The following is a 23,831-nucleotide window of genomic DNA, read 5'->3' on the forward strand; positions in this document are numbered from 1 at the left end:
GATTTCTAGTTTTCCCAGTATGATTTGTTAAAGAGACTATCTTTTCTCCAATGTGTATTTTGGGTGCCTTTGTCTAGTATGAGAAACTGTATTTATGCAGGTTTGTCTCTGTGTTTTCTATTCTGTACCATTGGTCTACATGTCTGTTTTGATGCCAATACCATGCTGTTTTTTGTTATTATGGCTCTGTTTAATGTCTGGTATTGTGATGCCTCCTGCTTCACTCTTCTTGCTAAAAGATTTCTTTGGCTACTCTGGGTCTCTTATTTTTCCAAATGAATTTCAAGATTGTTTTTTCTATTTCTATGAGGTATGACATTGAGTTTTTTAATTGGTATCATATAGCACTTTTGGTAGTATGGCCATTTTGATGACATTAATTCTGCCTATCCAAGAGCATGGAATATCTTTTCATCTTCTAAGGTCTTTTTCAATTTCTTTCTTAGTGTTTCTATAGTTTTCCTTGTAGAGGCCTTTCACCTCTTTTGTTAAATTGATTCCCAAGTATTTTTTTTTTGAGGCTATTGTGAATGGGGTGGTTTTCTTAATTTCTCTTTGTGAGGATTCATTAGTGATGTATAAAAATGCTTATAATTTTGAGGCAGGCTCTCACTATGTTGCCTTGGCTGGTCTTGAATTTGTAATCTTCCTGTCTCAGCCTCCCTAGTTGCTATGTTTACAGGTATGAGCCACCATGCCTATTATATTTGCACCTTCAAAGAAACTTGCTCAGCAAGGCAGGTAGTGCTTACCTGTAATCCCAGCAGCCTGGGAGATTGAGGCAGCAGGATCACGAGTTCAAAGCCAGCCTCAGCAACTTAATGAGGCCATAGGGAACTTGGTGAGACTCTCTCTAAATAAAATACAAGAAAGGGCTAGGGATGTGGTTCAGTGGTGGAGTGCCCATGGTTTCAATCCCTAGTACCAAACAACAACAACAACTTGCTCTAAGGATCTCCACATGGTGGAAGTTGATTTTATTCCAGGATTCACCAGCACTTGCCAATTTGGGGCTGTTTTTCTCTGTTTTTCATTGCTTTGTTATATAGCTATATGCTCATACTTTTAGTAATAAATTGCATTTATTGAACTTGTACCATGTGTCACTGTTCCATGATTCTTACATGCTCTTATGATTTTATTTCAATGGTTTTGGCAACTTGCTTACACGTTGCAGAGATAAAATTGTCACACAGTAACCCTCAGCTACCCAGAAAGCTGGAATTATTTAGCATTAACAGAGGCAAGCCACAAAAAGCAAGTTATAAATGAGTATGTCTGTTTCATAAACCCTTTTCTTACTTGCCTACTTTGGTTATTTCTACCCTCTTTTGTTTCTCTTTATTCTTTTCAGCCCAATTTTTCTCTGAAGAGTCAAAGATTAAGATAATTTGACATATGTATTGAAGTTAATAAAGTATTAATTATTTCTTAAGTTTTCAAATTTTATTTGTATCAACTAACATTTATCAAATGCATAATGACAGCAGTTCTACAGAGGGAATTTTTACATTATACTTTGGTGTGTTTGGGTTATATGTTACTGTTCAGTATAACAAGATATGCCAAAGAGGTATAATATTTTGTTGTACATTTTCTTTGTTGCTATTTTAAGACACATTTTGAGTCAAATAGGAGTTGTTTATTTTACCTAAATTGAAATTTTCAGTGCTAGTAAGTTCTCCAAATTTATAAAGCAATAGAATATTTGATATAAGCAGTTGAAATACTTCTTCATTCAATAAATATTTATTAAGTTTTTACTATATATATAACCTGGGAGTATGGAGAGAAGAGTTGTGAAGAAATGACATTTAAGAATAAGCGGGGGCGGGGGTTGTGGCTCAGTGGTAGAGTGCTCGCCTAGCATGCACAAGGCACTAGGTTCAATCCTCAGCACCACATAAATGTAAAATAAAGATATTGTATCCACCTGAAGCTTAAGAATAAATATTTAAAAAAAAAAAAAAAAGAAGCTGTGGGGCTGGGATTGTGGCTCAGCAGTAGAGTCCTCATCTAGCATGTGCGAGGCCCTAGGTTCGATCCTCATACCACATAAAAATAAAATAAAGATATTGTGTTCAACTACAACTAAAAAATAATAAATATTTTTTTAAAAAAAATTAAAGAATAAGCTGTATTTGTGAAAATAAAAGCAGTTACCATTCTCAATAAAGAAAATAAATTATATACCCATAAACACTGATGAATAGCCATAAAATTTGCATCCGTAGGATGGATGGATGCACAAACGGATGGAGGCACATAAATGCCTACTAAATTAAAATTAATGTTATGATTAATGATATTTCAATATTATGTTGTCTTAAAGTGTGTTAACTCTTTTTTTTTTTTTTTTTAATTAAGGTTGACAAATTTGCAATGGAATTAGAACAGGGCCGGGATTTGAACAATACCATAGTGCATGTTGACATGGATGCCTTCTATGCAGCTGTAGAAATGAGGGACAATCCAGAATTAAAGGATAAACCCATTGCTGTAGGATCAATGAGTATGTTGGTAAGTAAGCAAAGATCAAAAACAGAAAGGGAATTTCATAGCATATTCTGGTAGGCCTTACTAGTTCACAAAGGGAGAAACTTTTACTGAGGTGTACCAGTTTGCTGAGTATTTTTCTGGGTGCTTTATAAAATGCTCAGTTGGTTTCTTTCAACGTACATTAAGGTACTGTTTTTTATTTCCACTTGAAAAGAAAACAAATTCAAATGATTAATAACTTGCCCAAAATACAGACCTATTAAAATGGTACTGACATTGTTCTTTTTCATGGCAAATTATATTTTTTCACAAGTGTTCTACTTAAAGAAGAAAGAAAAAGGAAATGTCATTCTAAAGCAGAATTTTTCATACTATGCCTACAGATTAAGTCCACCCTGCCACCCTCTTTTTAAATACATTTATTGGAACAAAGTTACAGCCATTTATTACTGCTGTTGCACTAAAAGAGTAGAATTGAGTACTTACAATAAAAAATATGATCATAAAGCTTAAAGTGATTACTATCTGGACTTTCACAGAAAAGATTTGTCTACCTAGTTCTAAAAGTGAGCTATTTTATTACTATTTTACATTTAGAACACACTTTAATAGTTTTTTTCAGAATCTTCATTTTTTCTGATCACTATGTTGCTTTTTTTGTTTGTTTGTTTGTTTTTACTTCTTCCTTGACCATAGAAGGTAAAGGTGACCAGGATACAGGATAGCTATATGTGGCTGAAAATGTATTGAGAATTAAAAGTACTAGAATAGATAGATGGGTTTGGCTATAAAGAAACATACCATGGCTGGGCACAGTGGGGCACACCTATAATCTCAGTGGCTTGGGAGGATGAGGCAGGAGGATCACAAGTTCAAAGCCAGCCTCAGCAACTTAGCAAGGCCCTAAGCAACTCAGCGAGACTCTGTCTCTAAATAAAATACAAAAAAGGGTTAGGGATGTAGCTCAGTGGTTAAGTGCCTCTGGGTTCAATCCCTGGTACCAAAAAAAAAGAAAAGAAAAACATACTAAAGAGAGTTATTCCCTGTTGTTGCCTCCTTCTGGTGCCTTAGATAGCTATACCTTAATCCCTACAGAGTTATTATTATTTTTAATTTATAATCTGTGTATTTCCTATCTCTATTCCTATAAGTATATACACAACTGACAAGTCTGGTTCTAAAATAATGTTTATCGAAAGGGTACTTAACTCCCGTTTCTTACAAATCACCAAAAAACATTTGAAAAAAATTATATTAATAAAATATAATACTCTATATTTATATATGTGTGTTTTATGCATACACACATACTGTAACCTTGTTAGAACTATAACCCACTGCTTTTGAAATCTACAAAAAAATATCTTTCAGACACTATCTATCCTGATTATTTGCTATGTTTAACAAAGATTACCCTTTTTGTATGCTGAACTAAATTAAATTCCCTTCTGATGAGAGCTGAAGCATAATTGTTTTTGTCTTAGTGAACTCATAAAAGTGTATCTACAAATTAATAATGAGTGTGATGGTGCATATTTGATTATTCCAGCAATTCTTTTTGGTGAATTTAATGGATTTTGAGTTGGCTCTAAGAATAGGAACTTAGACCTGTAGCATTTTCTAGTGCTGTATAAGAAACCCTTTAGTAGTTTATAGACAACCATGTCTTTTCTCATGATTCTATAATTTGTGCAGAGTTCAATGGGGATAACTCAACTCTACCTCAACTCTACCTGGGGTTAGCTAGGGCTGTTTAATTGGAGCCAGAGAATCTAAAATGGCTTATGTCTAGCACTTCCACGGAAGCAATTAGAGTGGCTTCCAACATTTGCACTTTCTTCTCTCCATGCTCATCCTTTAGTAATGTACCACAAGGTCTTTGCAGTGGTTTGCTGGATCACAAAAAAGCAAGAGTAGAAGCTGAAGGCTTCTTAAGACCTAGGCTTCAGGACTCACATTGTAGCATTTACCACACATGCTTTTGTTCAAAGTTAGTCATAAGGCAAGTCATTTGGTATAAGGAACTAAAATCTTACCTTTTGAGTGACTTGTAAAAATGTTACGGCTCTGATTCATGATCTACCACAAACAGAGGAATTCAAATCTTTGTTTCTGTTCTACTGTAGATATAGCATTCATATTAGTTCCATTACACTTATTTATATTTATAGCATTGGTTTGTCTTTCTAGTATGATTTGCATTTTCCTTTTTGGATCACTGAGCAAGGATTAGCATAGTTTTAATCCCTCTCAAGATTTTTAAAATACCTTTTGAAATTTATTAAAGGAAAACTAATAATATTTTGTGATAATTCCTTCATTTGATAGATTGTGTTCTGCTTTTCTTTGAATTTTCACTTGAGATTCCATATAAAGATTCTATTTGTGATAAAATTTTTTTTAGTAAATGGTACTGTGGTCTACCAGATTGACATATGCTACTGTCAAATATCATCACTAAGGATTTAATAAGTAATATTCTCTGTTTTACCCTCATACTTTTTTAGTTCCATCTCCTAGTCAAAATGGTTTTACCAAAAAATATATTCATGCGTTGAGAAATAAAACTTAATTCATTTTGGAGACTTAATTTGGTTAGACCTTCAATTGTTAGTTGTTGTTCTAGGTAAAAATTTCCACAAATACCAAATTGAGCAAATCCAAAAATATACTACAGATCTGTCATCCCCAGAAATCCAAAATCTATCACTCAAAAATTTCAGATTTTGGAGCATTTAGATTTTATTTTAGATTTCCAGATCAGGGATGCTTAACTGGTAAAATCTGTGCAAATATTCTAAAGTCTGAAAGACTCTGTAATCTGAAATAGTTTTGTTCCCAAGCACTTTGGATAAATGATACTCAACCTGTATTATTCTATATTATTACTTTCTATTCTGTGACTTTTATGTAATATTTAAATTATTTGCACTATCCTATTAACTATTTATTCTATACTATTACTTTTATATAACAACATCCACTATCATCCAGACTTGGATATGTACTATATTACAGGTATGTCTTAAAACAAATGAAGTTTATTTTCAGGGGGGCTGGGTTTGTGGCTCAGCAGTAGAGTGCTCTCCTATCATGTGCGAGGCACTAGGGTCAATCCTCAGCACCACATAAAAATAAGTAAATAAAATAAAGATATTGTGTCCAACTACAACTAAAAAAAAATTATTTAAAAAATGAAGTTTACTTACTGGAATTATGAAAGAATCTCTTTATTAGAATAGCTTAATTACTATCTGGTATCACATTATAAATGTAAGACAGCAGTTGAAAAAGGGTCATGGTATTATCATACCATGATAGGATAAAGACAAACTGTGGGTTCAGTGATTCAAGACAGTGGCCTGTAATAGAAATATCCTTGAATTGAAAATGCATATCAATAATGTGTTTCTTATGAATGCATGGATCAACATGTCCATTGACTTTTGTTTATTTTTCTCTATGTGGCCAATTCTTTTTCAGTCTACTTCAAATTACATTGCAAGGAGGTTTGGTGTTCGTGCAGCCATGCCAGGATTTATTGCTAAGAGACTCTGCCCACAACTTATCATAGTGCCCCCAAACTTTGACAAATACAGAGCTGTGAGTAAAGAGGTAAGTTGATATCTCACTCCTACTTAATATTCTTTCTCTGGTTTTCTGTCACCTAGAGAGTCAACTCTAAATACCTTAGCACATCAGGATTTTAGTAAATGATACTGTGGTCTACCACATTTAGTCTCACCTTTAGTCTCACCTTCAACCACTTTTTTACATTATATATTGAATACTGAGCTGTTTATGGTACCTGGAATAGACCATTCTGTTTCCATGAATTTTTTGCATCTGCTTAAAAAACTCATCTCCCCAAACTTTGAGTAACCTTAGTAACTTAAAATTAATTATTTTTTTTCCTAATATGAAAAATACATTTTCTTCTAGAACTACTTTAAATTGACAGAATCTACTCATCATTAATTTTAGTCTCTTCTGAGTGTTTTTAAGCAGTGACAGGATTCACTTATCTTAATTACCTGCTTTCCTTGTCCCACGATCTTGTGAAGTTACTTGAACATATAATATCTTAGAAACATTAAATCAAAGAGAAAAGGGAGTAATTCATTGCTTTGAAAAGGATCTCTGAAGTATAAAGATTTGATTATTTACTAAAATTCCAAAGTATCTTATATGAAAAATAGCTGTTTTCTCTGTTTTATAAGAACTGCCTATCCTGTAGCGCTGGGATTTAATTTGAGTGCTATATCTACATCACTTTTAGACTGCTAGAGTAAATACTGTCTTTCAGCTGTCTGAATGAAAGCACTTAAAAACTATGGTCTGCCACTTGTTAAACATTTAGACATGCAAGTAACCTTTAAATTCATCCTTTTATTTGTACTCCATCTCATTTTACTAGAAATGATATCCAAGTTTTTAAAAAATATTCTTCAAAATAGTCTGTTAAAGCAAGTGCTCTGTGCCTACTTGAGAAACAGTGGAAAAAGAGAGAGCAGTACACTCAAATTTGATGACTGTTTATCTCTCTTATTGTGTTTCTAATTAAAAAATAAATAAAATGCTAATTATGCATATACGCTTTTAATAAGTTAAAAGTCCCATAAAGACTATAAGAATGTTAAGTACTACTTAAACTCAGTAAAACTAGACAGTGTGACAAAGATAACTAAATTGGTTCTAGTTTTCTTTCATCTGTTTATTTACATAAGTTGGAAAAATCTTAAGATTCCAGCAAAATCTACATAGTTAATTTGCAGATAAAAAATCAACTATAGATATTTTTGGCTTAGTTTAGAAAGCTTAAGGAAGATCGATTTTTGTTTTGGCCAAAATATTGGAGTAGATTTAACTGTTCTTCGAACTTTAAGTGCTTGATTTTTTTTACCTGGAACATATCTACTTTTGTTTGCCAGTTGCCTAGGAAAAGGAAGTAAGTACTAAGCAGTGTCTCTAGAGAGTACTTCTCATTCAGAATGTTAGTTGTCTGCTAGCTTCAGACTTTCCAGAGTTTCATTTTTACTAGAAAGATTCTGTTTGAGTATATTATAAAAATGGTTTCTCTACAAGAACAAAGCTATTTTAGGCCTTCTCTGAGTAAAACTATTCGGAAATTCCCCTTGACTCAGCTGTTCATAATTACATTAAGCTAAAACACTTTCTTTTTATAAAGAAACAAAAGTTTTCTCAAGATATAGTAGATGGATTTTAAATGCTAGATGAAATGTAACATAATTTGTTATTATTTTGTCAGTCATTCCCTCTAATTATAGCTAATACTTCAGTTGTAAAAAACAATCATCAAAAAAATTCATAGTTTCATGTAATAAAAATCATCTTATATAAAAGGAATTTCTGGATTGTATCACTGAAATTCTAATCTCTATATGTATTTCCTTTATCCCATGAGGCAATGCCATACTTTTCTGTATAATATAATGTAATCATGAAGTTATGTTACAAATTTTAACATCTTTTCCATTTTAGATGCCAGTAAATAATAAACTTTCATTTCCCAGTATGGATACATGCATTAATGTGTGTATTGAGAGTTGTTTTTTGTGCATGTTATAATTAATTGAATATAAAAGTATTTTACGTAAGATTATCCCTTTTTAAAATGAATAAAAATTATCCTAAAAGATAAGAGTGGGATTACTTTTAGCTAGCTTCCTAAAACCTTAACCATTTTCTTTTCTGTCTACCATAATGATGTCATCTGAGATTTATTTGAATTGCTTACTATATCAAGATGTAGGTGGCTAAAGAGAGATTGCATCAGATGAAACTATTTCATGGTCTTCTGCCTTCATGATCTATTTTAAGACAAAAGAGAATTTGACAAATATGCACTGGTAGTAAATTATTTATTCCTTAAATCTATGAGCTATTGATTGCAGGATCATTACTGTTGTTGCAAAGAAAGAATATTAATGTTTCTCATCAGCTATATGTGACAGGAGGCTTTGCTGTGGCAGCAGAATTTAAGCTTCTTTTGTTCCTTTTGAAGGTTAAGGAAATACTTGCTGATTATGATCCCAATTTTATGGCTATGAGTCTTGATGAAGCTTACTTGAATATAACCAAGCACTTACAGGAAAGACAAAATTGGCCTGAGGACAAAAGAAAGTATTTTGTCAAAACTGAAAATGCCATAGAAAATGGTAAGCAATTTATAAGAACTATCAAACTAAACACTAAGAAACAGAAAAGTAACCCTTTGAATCAACCCAGTTAACCATTAGCATGTGTAGGTGGTAGGACTAGATATATCTTTATAAAAATGAAAAATCAGAAATTTAAAATATACCAGGTTTAAGTTAAATGTATAAAATATCATTTTAAATCAAATGAGATTGTTAAATCTCCAAGCACTGTAAGTGCTGAGTCCTTGTACAAAGTAATTTCTTAAAATCTAACAGTATTTTCTTAAAATCTAACAAAGAGTTTAGATTGCATTAAAACTGAGGAATTTGCTGGGGCTGTGGCTCAGTGGTAGAGCACTTGCCTAGCATGTATAAGGCAGTGGGTTCGATCCTCAGCACTGTCTACAAATAAATAAAATAAAATAGAAGACTGAGGAAGTTATCTGTGTAAGGTAGCTTTTTTTTGTATTGTTCTTGATAGAAATTAGATATTTTAAAAAAGATATCAAAAATGTTGAGTGATATTCTTTTCTTTTCTTCATTTCCCAAGTTTTCTACAATTTGGTTCTAGTATAGCAATTATTACTGTTTTGTACTCTGCCAGAATTAATGACTTTCCTTTCCCTTCAGTGACTTAGACTCTATCATGACTCTAGAATACAATGAGTCAGAAGTTTTATGGCTTCATAGATTTTTTTAAAAATCACTCCCTTTATTATCTGTTCAAAGCAATGCCAAGAAACATACAGATATTATACATATTATTTTATGTCTACTCTGTAATATAAATTTGGATGGTGGATACCAGTCTATGTAAGAAACTGAATAACACTCACTTTTTAGCACTTGCGGTTCAGATGGAATGCTTTAATCCTGGTAATACCATACAGTGTACTCTGATTACCTCAGTTACGGGGATTACAAAAATATTTCAGTCTGGAAGTAAAAAAACAATTTTAGCAGTTAGGTATATTTCCAGGCCTCCCAAAGAAGCAAAATGCAGTTGAGATGGAAAAGGTAACATACCATTCTGCAGTAGCTCTAATAATGTAACAGGAGGTACCAATCTTTGATTTCTCCTGTAGCATTCTACTATTGCAGTGACTCACCTGAAGACAGGGTGTGAGAGGGATTAGCCCTATATAACAGCATAAGGAACTCTGCAGGAGCAGCTTATGAATGTGACAGGTACCTTACCTGGTCTGCAGTTTTTCTTCTACAGCTTTTATTACCTTGAGTTCCACTCATGCAATGGGGAAACGGGCTCCAGTGAATATCATTTCAAATGTTCCGTACTTTGAATCCCCTCTGAGTTACTCTGAACTTTAAAACCAGATATAAAAAATGAAAAGGAACTGAAGCAGATAAGTAATAGTTAATGTAAAATAGGGTTCATATGACCTGAGAATTCTAATTTGGAGGTTATATCTGTGACATAATTTCTATTACCTACCTTAAAACTTGAAACTAATCAGGTTTTTATCATATAATTTGTTATCTTTTTAGAAAAGTTTCCTAAAAGACTAAATTTATTTTTCAAGTAATATACTTTTATGTGTATCTTGAAACTTAAGAAATTTAATTATTGTTACTGTATTTACCTTAATTTGAGAAGCATATGAGATATTATGAGAACATTTTTAAGTATGAATATAGATTTAAGTGTATTTTACATTATATTTTGAAAAATGCAAATAAAATGAGGTAATAATTGGTATTTTATTTTACTTTTTAATAATTATAGTTTATAGTCTAGTGATAGTAAATGTTCCTTTCCTTAAACTTAGACCTTGGTTAATCCAGTCAGACCCTAAAAATTTGTATAAAGAAACATAACTTTCACGGGCAATTTGTATTTGTTGCAAATGTACCCTTAGTAAAAGTGATACTTTGCACAAGCAAGTCAAAATAAAATCAGATTTAAAAGAAGGAAATAAAGATTTGACATTTGAAAAGTTTCTTCCAGGGATGAAGAAAAATTATTTTCTCTCTAAAAGCAAAACTTACTTTTCAGATATAATTATTCTATTTGCCTAAAGCTTTTTTTCCATATAGAAGAATAAAAGGCAAGAAATACTTTAGTTTTTAAAGAAAAAATGTAATGCATTTCAAAATTTAATGAACTTTACATAGGGTAGATCCTTTTAGAATGTATAATATGAAAAAAGATAATTTTTTTAAAGAAAAACCTGGACATTTTTTTTCTTGATTGAACAGTTATAAAATATAAATTATAGCATTTCTGATCATGTTTTCTAGAAACTATTAAATTTGCTTTGTCTTCAGAAATAATGTGAGGAGAAAGTAGAAAAAAGAAAAATTTAAAGAAAGAATGAAGCAAAATCTAACTTGTGAAATACGTACCTCTTAAAATGAACATGAGTTACTGTTCCCGTTTATAATTTAGATCAACCAGAAAAGGAAGTGGATAAACTGAGTGAGCATGAACGGACCATCTCTCCACTACTTTTCGAAGACAGTCCTCCTGATTTGCAAACCCCATTGAACTTTGAAGAACAAAACAATCCTCAAATACTACAGAATTCAGTTGTTTTTGGAACATCAGCTGAGGAAGTGGTAAAGGAAATTCGTTTCAGAATCGAGCAAAAAACAACACTGACGGCCAGTGCAGGTCAGGATCTTGATGCACAGTGTGATTGTAAGTTTTGGGCTGACTAATTCAAGTGTCATATTACCTTCTGAAACTTTACCTATTCAGAAGAGCTGTGAACCTACAAGTAAGTAGGAATTTAGCAGAAAAGCACATGAGCACAAAGAAAAAAGCCTATCATAAATCTTATGTAGCTCTTCTTTTGTAAATGCAAAATATATTGTCATTGGTTTTTCTCATAATACTTGATTAGTTCTTCCTTAGGAGACTTCATTCCTGTCTTAGAATATGTGCAGGAGAGAACCCAGAAGACATCAAGATGGAAGATAAAAAATAAAAAAATCCAAAACACCAGCTAGCAATGTAGCAATTTAGGACCAACTGGTAAAAGGGGAAAAAAACAAAAACAAAAAACAGCTTTGCAAATGTCAATAACCCATAAGGGCATCACTATGATGTAGCATAATAACTGATATTCATCATGAGGACCCTGTATTATCTTGTAGTACTCATGTTATAATTAGGTTAATCTTTCTTTAACAAAACATGACAATGAATAGTAAAATTTAGGAAGATATGTATAAAATTAAAGTGAACTATTTGATGGCTATATTTGAATATATCTGTTTCAAATTACCTTAATCTCTCAGACTCCTGGAAATTGTTAAAACACCTTTCTGAAAAGTAGTAATTTAATTTGCTTTGTGAGTAGCAAAAGGGATGAAATGTTTTAAATAAATATACAGAAGCTTTTTTTTTTCTTTATGTGAATAATTCATTAAAAAAAACTTTTCAAAGAATAAACATCCTTCACAAATTACATTCTGGATCTTTTCTGAGTAATGGTTATAGGGCCACTATAAACAACCCTGTATTTCTACTAAAGATAGTAAGTAAACTCAGATAGTAAGTTATATTTAATATTACTCAACTCAGAAATTATTTTTAGATTTTAAATATCATGGAGAATTAAATATTCCCATTTCTTCTGCCCCAATAACTAATAAAATTCCTTTTCTTAAAACCATAGCAAGTACGCATGGTGGCATACTCCTGTAATCCCAGTGACTTGAGAGGCTGAGGCAGGAGGATCACAAGTTCAAAGCCAGCCTCAGCAAATTAACAAGGTTCTAAGCAACTTAGTGAGACCCTGTCTCAAAATGAAAAATAAAAAAGGCTGGAGATGTTGACCAGTGTTTAAGTGACCCTGGGTTCAATCTTTAGTACCAAAAAAACAATAACAACAAAAGGGGGAAAAAAAACCCAAACCATAGCAAATCCTGAGGAAATAGATGATAATAAAATGTTATCTTTAAAGTGGCATTATGTATCGTTTCAGATTATTTGCATTTATTTTTTTCTGTTTTGTTATCACTTAGTTAAAAATAAATATGTATCAACTTTTATAAGTAGAATGTTCTTTTAATTCTTTTAAGGAATTGCCCCCAATACAATGTTGGCAAAAGTTTGCAGTGACAAGAATAAGCCAAATGGACAATATCAAATTCTCCCCAACAGACAAGCTGTGATGGGCTTCATCAAAGACTTACCAATTAGGAAGGTAAGATTTTATATAAAATTTATCGGGGGAGAGAAACGGAGAGAGAAGGGAAAGCATATGGAAATGGTAGGAGACCTTCAAGGATACATAAAATTATAAGAGGTTATGAGGGGCAAGGGGGAGGGAAAAAAAAAGGGAGAGAATTGAACAACAGCAGGGGAGGTAGAGAGGGAAGATGGGAGGGGAGGGGAGGGGAGGGGGGATAGTAGGGGATAGGAAAGGTAGCAGAATACAACAGTCACTAATATGGCATTATGTAAAAATGCGAATATGTAACAGATGTGATTCTGCAATCTGTATTTGGGGTGAAAATGGGAGTTCAAAGCACAATTTGAGTCTAATGTATGAAAGATGATATATCATGAACTATGTAATGCGATAAAGAATCAATAAAAAAAAAAAAAAAAAAAAATTTATCATCTGGTACATGTTCTCTGAATTCTGAAGAGACATCATTTAGGCTGATAGTAATTCTTTGCTGAGAAGTTTTAAAACAATAGATAAGAGGCAAGAATTATAATTGGTGGTTGAATGTGGACTTGATGAGATCTTTCTGTGAAACCCTAAAAATCAGGTTTAGGAAGCTTATTTCTAGAAACTTTTAGGAGCATACTTGGATGACAGCTTTTAAGTGGATTCCTGCAAAGGAGAAAGAAATAAAAAATACTTAGAAAAGTCCTTTCCCAACTGTACCTTAATAGAGTGCTACCAAATAGGTATATTTCAAAGATGTTTAGAATTTTTATTATTATATAAAAAAAACACAAAAATACTTTACCATCTTTAAAATGATAAAATTATCTCTTAGGGGTTCCAGAAAATGGTATATTTTTATTACTCTTCAGAGCTTCCAAATTTTTCTGCATAGATATCTTTTTTTTTTTTTCAGTAATTACTCTATACACTATATAATGTTCTAGGCTTGCTTTTTTCACTTGGTTTATGTGAATAAAGTTAAATAAAGTATTTTTCAATGTTCAGAAAGAAGTCTATCAAAGTATACAATGTATATGATTATTGGATAATATATGTAAGACATAATTATAAAGTAGTATTTTCTAATGTGTTTTTCAAAGTATAAATAGGTGTTTCATTTAAAAAAGTCTGGATCAAAGAGCATTGGGGTGGGCTGGGGCTGTGGCTCAGTGATAGTGCACTTGCCTGGCATGTGTGAGGCACTGGATTTGATTCTCAGCACCACTTATAAATAAATAAAATAAAGATCTATCAACAACCAAAAAATATTATTTTTTAAAAAGGGGGTCACTGTGTATATACTAGTATATTAAAGATTTCTAATTTTGAAGCAAAATTTTCCATTTAAATTTGTTGACTGTACCATTCCCTAAAGGTATATATGACCAACAACTCCTTTTTTTTTCTTTTTAAATTTTTTTTTTGTAGTTGTAGATGGACAGAATGCCTTTATTTTGCTTGTTTATTTTGATGTGGTGCTGAGGATAGAATCCAGTGCCTCATTCATGCTAGGCAAGCACTGTGCCACTAGCTATAACCTCAGCCCAACAACTCCTTTTTTAGTGCCTTTAAAAATTAAATGGAATCTGTTTAGGAAATGTGACCCGAAAGTAACAAAATCAGTTTTCTCACAAGATTTGTGATGATAGTAACATTATTTATACCTTTAATAAGATTACCCTCTCAGTTCTTATCTTAATTTAAAATTAATGATAAATATTGATTCTCTTCTAGGTTTCTGGAATAGGAAAAGTTACAGAGAAAATGTTAAAGGCCCTTGGAATTATTACTTGTACAGAACTCTACCAACAGAGGGCATTACTTTCTCTCCTTTTCTCTGAAACATCTTGGCATTATTTCCTTCACATCTCTCTGGGTCTAGGTTCAACACATCTGGCAAGGTATATATAGTAATTCTGCTTTATTATTTGCTGAAATGTCAATTTTAACCATTGAGATAGAGACTATAAAGATAACGTGTTTTAAAATCTTCCAAGACCAGTTTGATTCAGAATATAATGTTTGGGTTAGAAATCAACAGATTGGATTCAGGAGAAAAGCAAAAGAAAGAAAAAGACTTACACTTCAGCAGTTGAGTAGATGGACAAAAAAATCAATGGTTATTTTATTTTTTATCTCTGCCTTATTCTTTTTTTAGAACATAAGAGGAATGCTGGTTGTCAGATTGTTGAGGAAAAAAAAGATGGCTTATATTCCATAATTCATTCTTTAAGCAAGGAGTTTTAATGATTCTTTGAAAGCCTTAATGAACTGACAATATTTTATTTCTTTTCCAGATACATAAATGATTTATTCTTTGATTATTGTGTTAAGCATTGTCCTAGGAATTAGGGATAATGACAGTGACTAGGAGAAAGTCCTATATTCATGGAGTTTACAGACTAGTATGTGGGATAGAAAATAACCATTAAACAAATGAGGAAAGTAAAGTAGAATGAGGGTGCAAAAAATGACTTGGGAGCTGGGTACACTAGCACATGCCTGTAATCCCAGTGGCTAGGGAGGCTGAGGCAGGATTGTGAGTTCAAAGCCAGCCTCAGCAATTTAACAAGGCCCTCAGCAACTTATAGAGACCATGTCTCAAAATGGAAAATAAAAAGGGCTGAGGATGTTACTCAGTGGTTAAGCACCCTTGGGTTCAATCCCTGGTACCAAAAAAAAAAAAAAAAAGACTTGCGGCTGAGTGGGGGTTGGCAGCATTCATCCAGAGGCAGAAAATTGAGGGACCCAACGATGCAAAGATCTAGGAGACAGGTAACGGCTAAAGAAGCGGGCCTGTGTCTTTTTTTTTTTTTCCCTCCATCCATTTTTCATCTAGGTCTTAACAGAAAGTACCCCCACAGCTGGAAAGGTAAATTGTTAAGGATAGGTGAAAAGAAGGGAATAAACAGACACTTATCAAAAGAAGAAATAGAGATGACCAACAAACATTATGATAAAGTGTTCAACATTATTAGCAATCAGAATAGATAATAGGCAAGAATTATAATTGTGGTTATAATTTCATCTCATTTCAGTTAGAATGGCAATCATTAAGAATACAAATAATAATAAATGCTGGTGAGGAGGTGGGGGGAAGGTACACTCATAGGTGGAGATTCCTCAAAAAACCGTATGACCCAGCTATCCTACTCCTTGGTATTTACATTGAAGAACTAAAATGACCATACTATAGTAATGCAGACATATCAATATTTATAGCAGCACAAGTCACAATAGCCAAGTTATGGAACCAGCTCAGAGGCCTGTCCACAGATAAATGGATAAATAGAAAAAGAAAATGTGGTATATATACATAGTGGAGTTTTACCAATCATAAACAAGAATGAGATTACAGCATTTGGTGGTCCATGGATCAAACTGAAAACCTCATGCTAAGTGAAATAAGAGACTCAAAGTCAAGGGTCAAATGTTTTCTCTCATATGTGAAGTTAGATCAAAATAAGGGGAAAAAACAGAGTGGGGTCAGGGATGGGGTGAGGGGGAATCCCATGATAACAGAAGGGAGATCAGTTGTGTAGAGGAAGAGAGTAGATGGGGAAGGAGGAGGGTTGGGAAAAGGGAGTAACTTCAGAATGAAATTAACAAAATTATGAATTTCATCTTTATGTATATCTATAAAGTACCAATTTTTTAAAAATTATAAATAAATACAAGGAAGGTGAATAGGGGGCAGGAGGAGGGGAGAGAAAGGGGAAGTACTGGGGACTAAAGTGAAAACAAATTATTTTCCATGCATGTATGATTGTGTCAAAATGAACCCCAACATTATATATAACTATAATGCACTAATAAAAATATTTTAAAAAGAAAGAATAGGAATCACAGAAGTCAACCTTGGACACTATTTTTGCAATTTTGTCATTATTTTGTCATCCTGTACTCAAAGTGACTTATTATTATAATTAAAATAAAAGACAACAATAAAATTGCTGAGAATGTCTATAAAATTAAAAACCAATTAAGCCTGCTAAATCTTAACAGATTGCAAGGCTGTATTATAATTCTCTTGCTGCTCTTTTTTTATTTTGAATTTACAGTTAACTCATTTTGATCTTGTGGGTAAAATGAAAGATGAAGATATCACAGCACTATAACTAACTAGTATTTGAAGGAATCAGGAAATAAAAATGTCTTCCGTAATCCAAAAATTATTCTCTTTTTATTTCCATACTGCTTGTAAGCAATATAGTTCTAACACAGCATATATTGGTATTCAGAGAGAATATTAAGGGAAATCTGTGAGTGTTTTATGATAAAATAGCAGATCTGCCTTCCCCTCAATCCATGTTCTCTGTTCCTGTACTGTGCTTTGTTTTTTGAGCTAAATGCTTTCTTCTTCTAAGGTATTTCATATTTACTTTTATATTTGTCTATCAGTCTTTTCTGAAATAGAAAATAAAGACTTGTTTTTTTGTTTTTGTTTTGTCACTTCAAGGGATGGAGAAAGGAAAAGCATGAGTGTTGAGAGGTAATGTTTTGTTATTTATTATTAATTGTTCATAATGTTATTTTAAACTAATTTCTAAATTAATTTTTAGTACAGTATTTGCAAATCACATCAACAGTTTTCAGCAGTTTACAATGCTGCAATATATACTTCAGCATACATGCTACAATATACTTCGGTACGGGGTATTATTATCTTTGGTTGTGCCACTCTCAGTGGGAGAAAAATTAACTGCAACCTTTTTTTTTTCTTTTTTTTTTTTTTTCCGGGGTCTGGAGTTGTACAGGGAATTAAACTCAGGGGCACTCAACCACTGAGCCCCATCCTCAGCCCTATTTTGTATTTTATTTAGAGACAGGGTCTCACTGAGTTGCTTAGTGCCTCTATGGTACTGAGGCTGCTTTGAACTCTTGATCCTCCTGTCTCAGCCTCCCAAGCCACTGGGATTACAGGCATGCACCACTGTGCCCAGCTAACTGCAGTCATTTTTATGCATGTTGATTTTACTTCTGTTCGCTGAAAACTAGGCATTTTAGGATTCTAGTTTCTAATTTCTAGTCTTGAAATTGAAGATTTATTTGGGAATTCTTTTGTTTTAAATATTTTTTTTAGTTGTAGATGGACACAATAACTTTATTTTTATTTGTTTATTTTTATGTGGTACTGGGGACCGAACCCAGTACCACATAAAAATAAGCGCTTCACCACTGAGCTACAACTCCTGCCCAGGAATTCTTGAAACTCATTAAATATTGGTTGCATGAGCAGAGGCATTAAATGATTGAGCATCCGTAGTCTGAAAATCTGAAGTCTGAAATGCTTGAGTTTCCAGAATGTTCTAAGTGCCAATATGTCACCACAAATACAAAATTTTAACACCTGACTTTATGTGATTGGTTGCAGTCAAAATACAGGCATACTAAAAATATTGTGTAAATGTGCCTTCAGGCTAAATATATAAGGTGTATATGAAGCAAAAGAATTTCAGGTTTATTCTTGGGTCTATCCCAAAGTTATCTTGTTATATCCAGGCAAATATTCAAAAATTTTTTAAAAATCCAAAGTCCAATCTATGTTCTTGTCTTGAGTATTTCAGAGAAGTGATCCTCAACATGTAGTATTATATTCTTGGTGAATGAGAGCTTAAAAATGGGCTAATTTAGTGGGCTTACAATCTTATTTGGAAGTCAAATGAAATATTGATATGGAACTTTATTATTTGAGAAAATGTTTTTTAAAAGTCTCTCAATTGAAGATGGCGGCGAAGGGAGTGCATCACCCCAGTGCGCCGCGTCACTGTGCGGGAGAAAGACAAGGAGAAACAGCTGAAGGCTATCTTGTTGGGAATTTCCAGTGAAATTAAGGTGCTCCAGAATCTAGTGGACGGATTTCCATCGCGCGAGGTTCGGCTGCGGGGGCTCGGTCACGGGCGATTTCTCTGCACGGAGGGTCGCATTGCCTGATCTGCAGACCGCCCCGCAGTTGGAGTATGCGGCACGCACTGGGAAGCGGCGAGGTGCCGGAGCGGGAGTGCAGCGATGCGGATTCTGGGGGCTCCTGCCAGTAGTGCAATGGCCGTGCTTAGTGCTGAGTTCCGGCTTTGAGACAGGAGAGAAGCGGTCCAGTTCGATTCTCGACACCGGTCGGACCACGGAGGAGGACAGCAGCCGCCATCTTGGAGAGCTGATGTAATCATCCCTGTTTTCTACTGATCTCAGCTCATTCAGCTACGGAACAGGTGATTTCAGGCTGGTATTTGCCTGCGTCTCGCAGACAGATCGCTCAGGCTCGGGGCTGGAGAACCTGTGGAGAATACTCCTTGGGGCTCGCTCCTGGCAAGGCGTGCGCCGGGCTCTGAGCGGCCGGATTCTGGTTCCCCGGGCTGCTTTGGCCCAGGGCTGGGGAACCCGCGGGGGTCGCTCCTTGGAGCCTGCTCCTAGCGGAGCATGGCCGGGATCGGAGAGGCCGGGTTCTGGCTCCTGAAGCTGCTTTGGCCCAGGGCTGGGGAACCTGCGGTGTCTGCTTCTCGGTCCGGGTCCTGCTGGGTGCTGTGGGGGCCAGGGGGGCAGAGTGGAGCTGCCGCCTGTGCCCAGAGTAGGCCAAGTGACCCGCCGGCGTGGCATCACGACACCCCAACTGCAGCTGGGGCCGAAGAGAGTAGCCGCCCACGCCTGGAACAGGACCAGCGACCCGACGGCGCGGTAGCCAAGTCACCCCATTTGGAGTAGGGGCTGTGCAGAGCCGCTGTCTGAGCCTGCAAGGTAGGCAGACCTGCAACCCACTGGCAGGACAGGCCCGGTAGCCTGCCAGCGTGGTGGACAAGTAGCACCGAGGCAGTCACGTCACACTGGTTGGAGTGGGGGTGGATCAGAGCCGCCGCCCGTGTCCGGAAAAGGCCCAGCGACCCGTTGGAGAGGCAGTCAGGTACCCCCACTGGGAGTGGGAGCTGAGCAGAACTGCCGCCCGAGCTCGCAAGGTAGGCAGACCTGCGACTCACCGGTGGAACAGGCCTAGAGGCCTGCCAGCGTGGTAGACACGTCACACCAATTGGAGTAGGGGCCGAGCAGAGCCGCTGCCCACATCCGGATCAGGACCAACGACCCGAGGGCGTGGTAGTTACGTCACCACAATTGGAGTGGGGGCAGAGCAGAGCCGCCACCCGCGCCCGCAGGGTGGGCAGACCTGCGACCGACCAGCGTGGTAGACAGATCACCCTAATTAGAGGAGGAGCACAGCCACTACCCGCCCTGCAAGGGAGATTTCCCAACTATACAAGAGCAATATAAATAAATAGGGGGAAAATTTCAAAAACACAACAGTTTCACCAAGCAGAAAGAAATGCAAGCAGTATGAAAAGACAAGGAAAGAAAGGACCACAAGCAATGCAGGTCAACTCAACTTTAGAAGAGGTAATAGCTGCAATAGATGGAATGTCAGATAAAGAGTTCAGGATATACACGCTTCAGATGATCTGGAGTCTCAAGGAAGACATGAGACAGCAAAATCAGACAATGAAAGATCACTTTGACAAGGAACTACATAAACAAATCCAGGAAGTAAAAGATCAATTTCACAGGGAGATAGAGGTAATAAAAAACAAACAAATAGAAATCCTAGAAATGCAGGAAGCAATAAACCAACTTAAAAACTCAATTGAGAATACTACCAGCAGAGTAGATCACTTAGAAGATAGAACATCAGACAATGAAGACAAAGTATTTCAACTTGAAAAGAACATAGACAGCTCAGCAAGTCTGCTAAGAAACCATGAGCAGAACATCCAAGAAATATGGGATAACATTAAAAGACCAAACTTAAGAGTCATTGGGATACAGGAAGGCACAGAGCTCCAAACCAAAGGAATAAACAATCTATTCAATGAAATAATACGAGAAAACTTCCCAGACTTGAAGAATGAAACAGAATCCCAAATCCTAGAAGCCTACATTATGCCAAATGTGCAAAATCATAAGAGATCCACACCTAGACACATTATAATGAAGATGTCCAACATACAGAATAAGGAGAGAATTTTAAAAGCTACAAGAGAAAGGAAGCAGATTACATTTAGGGGTAAACCAATCAGGATAACAGCTGATCTCTCAACACAGACTCTGAAAGCTAGAAGATCCTGGAATAACATATTTCAAACACTGAAAGAAAATGGGTTCCAACCAAGAATCGTGTATCCGGCGAAATTAAGCTTCAGGATGGAAGATGAAATTAAAACCTTCCACGATAAACAAAAGTTAAAAGAATTCGCAGCTAGAAAACCATCTCTTCAAAAAATCCTTGGCAAAACATTACAGGAAGAGGAAATGGAAAATAACATTGAAAACCAACAGTGGGAGGTAGGACAGTAAAGGGGGGAAGCAATAAAGAGGAAAACAAATCAGGTTTAGTAACATTAATAAACAAATATGGCTGGAAGAACAAACCATATCTCAATAATAACCCTAAATGTTAATGGCTTAAACTCACCAATGAAGAGACACAGGCTAGTTGAATGGATCACAAAACAAGACCCAACAATATGCTGCCTACAGGAGACGCATTTGATAGGAAAAGATATACATAGACTGAAGGTGAAAGGTTAGGAAAAATCATACCACTCATATGGACTGCGGAAACAAGCAGGAGTGTCCATACTCATATCTAATAAAATAGATTTGAAGCCAAAGTTAATCAAAAGGGATAAAGAGGGACACTGCATACTGTTCAAGGGAACCATACACCAACAAGACATAACAATCATAAATATATATGCCCCAAACAATGGTGCAGCTATGTTCATCAAGCAAACTCTTCTCAAGTTCAAGAGTCTAATAGACCACCATACAATAATCATGGGAGACTTCAACACACCTCTCTCACCACTGGACAGATCTTCCAAACAAAAGTTAAATAAGGAAACTATAGAACTCAATAACACAATTAACAACCTAGACTTAATTGACATATATAGAATATACCACCCAACATCAAGTAGTTACACTTTTTTCTCAGCAGCACATGGATCCTTCTCAAAAATAGATCATATATTATGTCACAGGGCAACTCTTAGACAATATAAAGGAGTAGAGATAATACCATGCATCTTATCTGATCATAATGGAAAGAAACTGAAAATCAACGATAAAAGAAGGAAGGAAAAATCATGCATCACTTGGAGAATGAACAATAGGTTACTGAATGATCAATGGGTTATAGAAGACATCAAGGAGGAAATTAAAAACTTCTTAGAGTTAAATGAAAACACAGACACAACATATCGGAATCTATGGGACACATTGAAAGCAGTTCTAAGAGGAAAATTCATTGCTTGGAGTTCATTCCTTAAAAAAAGAAAAAACCAACAAATAAATGATCTCATACTTCATCTCAAAATCCTAGAAAAAGAAGAGCAAAACAACAGAAAAAGAAGTAGAAGGCAAGAAATAATTAAAATCAGAGCTGAAATTAATGAAATCGAAACAAAAGAAACAATTGAAAAAATTGACAAAACTAAAAGTTGGTTCTTTGAAAAAATAAATAAAATCGACAGACCCTTAGCCATGCTAACGAAGAGGAGAGAGAACTCAAATTACTAGCATATGGGATGAAAAAGGCAATATCACAACAGACACTTCAGAAATACAGAAGATAATCAGAAATTATTTTGAATCCTTATACTCCAATAAAATAGAAGATAGTGAAGGCATAGATAAATTTCTTAAGTCATATGATCTGCCCAGATTGAGTCAGGAGGATATAGACAACCTAAACAGACCAGTAACAATAGAGGAAATAGAAGAAACCATCAAAAGACTACCAACTAAGAAAAGCCCAGGACCGGATGGGTATACAGCAGAGTTTTACAAAACCTTTAAAGAGGAACTAACACCAATACTTTTGAAGCTATTTCAGGAAATAGAAAAAGAGGGAGAACTTCCAAATACATTCTATGAGGCCAACATCACCCTGATGCCTAAACCAGACAAAGACACTTCAAAGAAAGAAAACTACAGACCAATATCTCTAATGAACCTAGATGCAAAAATCCTCAATAAAATTCTGGCGAATCGGATTCAAAAACATATCAAAAAAATTATACACCATGATCAAGTAGGATTCATCACTGGGATGCAAGGCTGGTTCAATATACGGAAATCAATAAATGTTATTCACCACATCAATAGACTTAAAGATAAGAACCATATGATCATCTCGATAGATGCAGAAAAAGCATTCGACAAAGTACAGCATCCCTTTATGTTCAAAACTCTAGAAAAATTAGGGATAACAGGATCATACCTCAACATTGTAAAAGCAATCTATGATAAGCCACAGGCCAGCATCATTCTGAATGGAGAAATATTGAAGGCATTCCCTCTAAGATCTGGTACAAGACAGGGATGCCCTCTCTCACCACTTCTGTTCAACATAGTCCTTGAAACACTGGCCAGAGCAATTAGACAGACGAAAGAAATTAAAGGCATAAAAATAGGAAAAGAAGAACTTAAATTATCACTATTTGCAGATGACACGATTCTATACCTAGCAGACACAAAAGGGTCTACAAAGAAACTATTAGAGCTAATAAATGAATTCAGCAAAGTGGCAGGATATAAAATCAACACGCATAAATCAAATGCATTCCTGTATATCAGCGACAAATCCTCTGAAACAGAAATGAGGACAACTACTCCATTCACAATATCCCCCCAAAAAATAAAATACTTGGGAATCAACCTAACAAAAGAGGTGAAAGACTTATACAATGAAAACTACAGAACCCTAAAGAGAGAGATAGAAGAAGACCTCAGAAGATGGAAAAATATACCCTGTTCATGGATAGGCAGAACTAACATCATCAAAATGGCGATATTACCAAAAGTTCTCTATAAGTTTAATGCAATGCCAATCAAAATCCCAACAGCATTTCTTGTAGAAATAAATAAAACAATCATGAAATTCATATGGAATAATAAAAGACCCAGAATAGCAAAAACAATGCTAAGCAGGAAGTGTGAATCAGGCGGTATAGCGATACCAGACTTCAAACTATACTAC

General features: G+C 34.9%; 1 protein-coding gene across 9 annotated transcripts in view; it reads left to right on the plus strand.

The window, feature by feature from the left end:
- Nucleotides 1–23,831, plus strand: part of POLK (DNA polymerase kappa) — a 71,554-nt gene that overhangs the window by 34,392 nt on the left and 13,331 nt on the right. For all 9 annotated transcript variants that reach the window (XM_081286423.1, XM_081286419.1, XM_081286424.1 and 6 more), the window contains 7 exons: nucleotides 2,368–2,520; nucleotides 5,983–6,114; nucleotides 8,525–8,678; nucleotides 11,068–11,292; nucleotides 12,708–12,832; nucleotides 14,543–14,709; nucleotides 17,268–17,300. In XM_081286423.1, coding sequence (XP_081142549.1) covers nucleotides 2,368–2,520; nucleotides 5,983–6,114; nucleotides 8,525–8,678; nucleotides 11,068–11,292; nucleotides 12,708–12,832; nucleotides 14,543–14,709; nucleotides 17,268–17,300 — 989 coding nt within the window. The remainder of the gene's footprint in view (nucleotides 1–2,367; nucleotides 2,521–5,982; nucleotides 6,115–8,524; nucleotides 8,679–11,067; nucleotides 11,293–12,707; nucleotides 12,833–14,542; nucleotides 14,710–17,267; nucleotides 17,301–23,831) is intronic.

The sequence above is a fragment of the Spermophilus citellus genome (genome assembly GCF_964194105.1).
Source record: "Spermophilus citellus genome assembly, chromosome: 1".
In the NCBI taxonomy this organism is placed as follows: domain Eukaryota; kingdom Metazoa; phylum Chordata; class Mammalia; order Rodentia; family Sciuridae; genus Spermophilus; species Spermophilus citellus.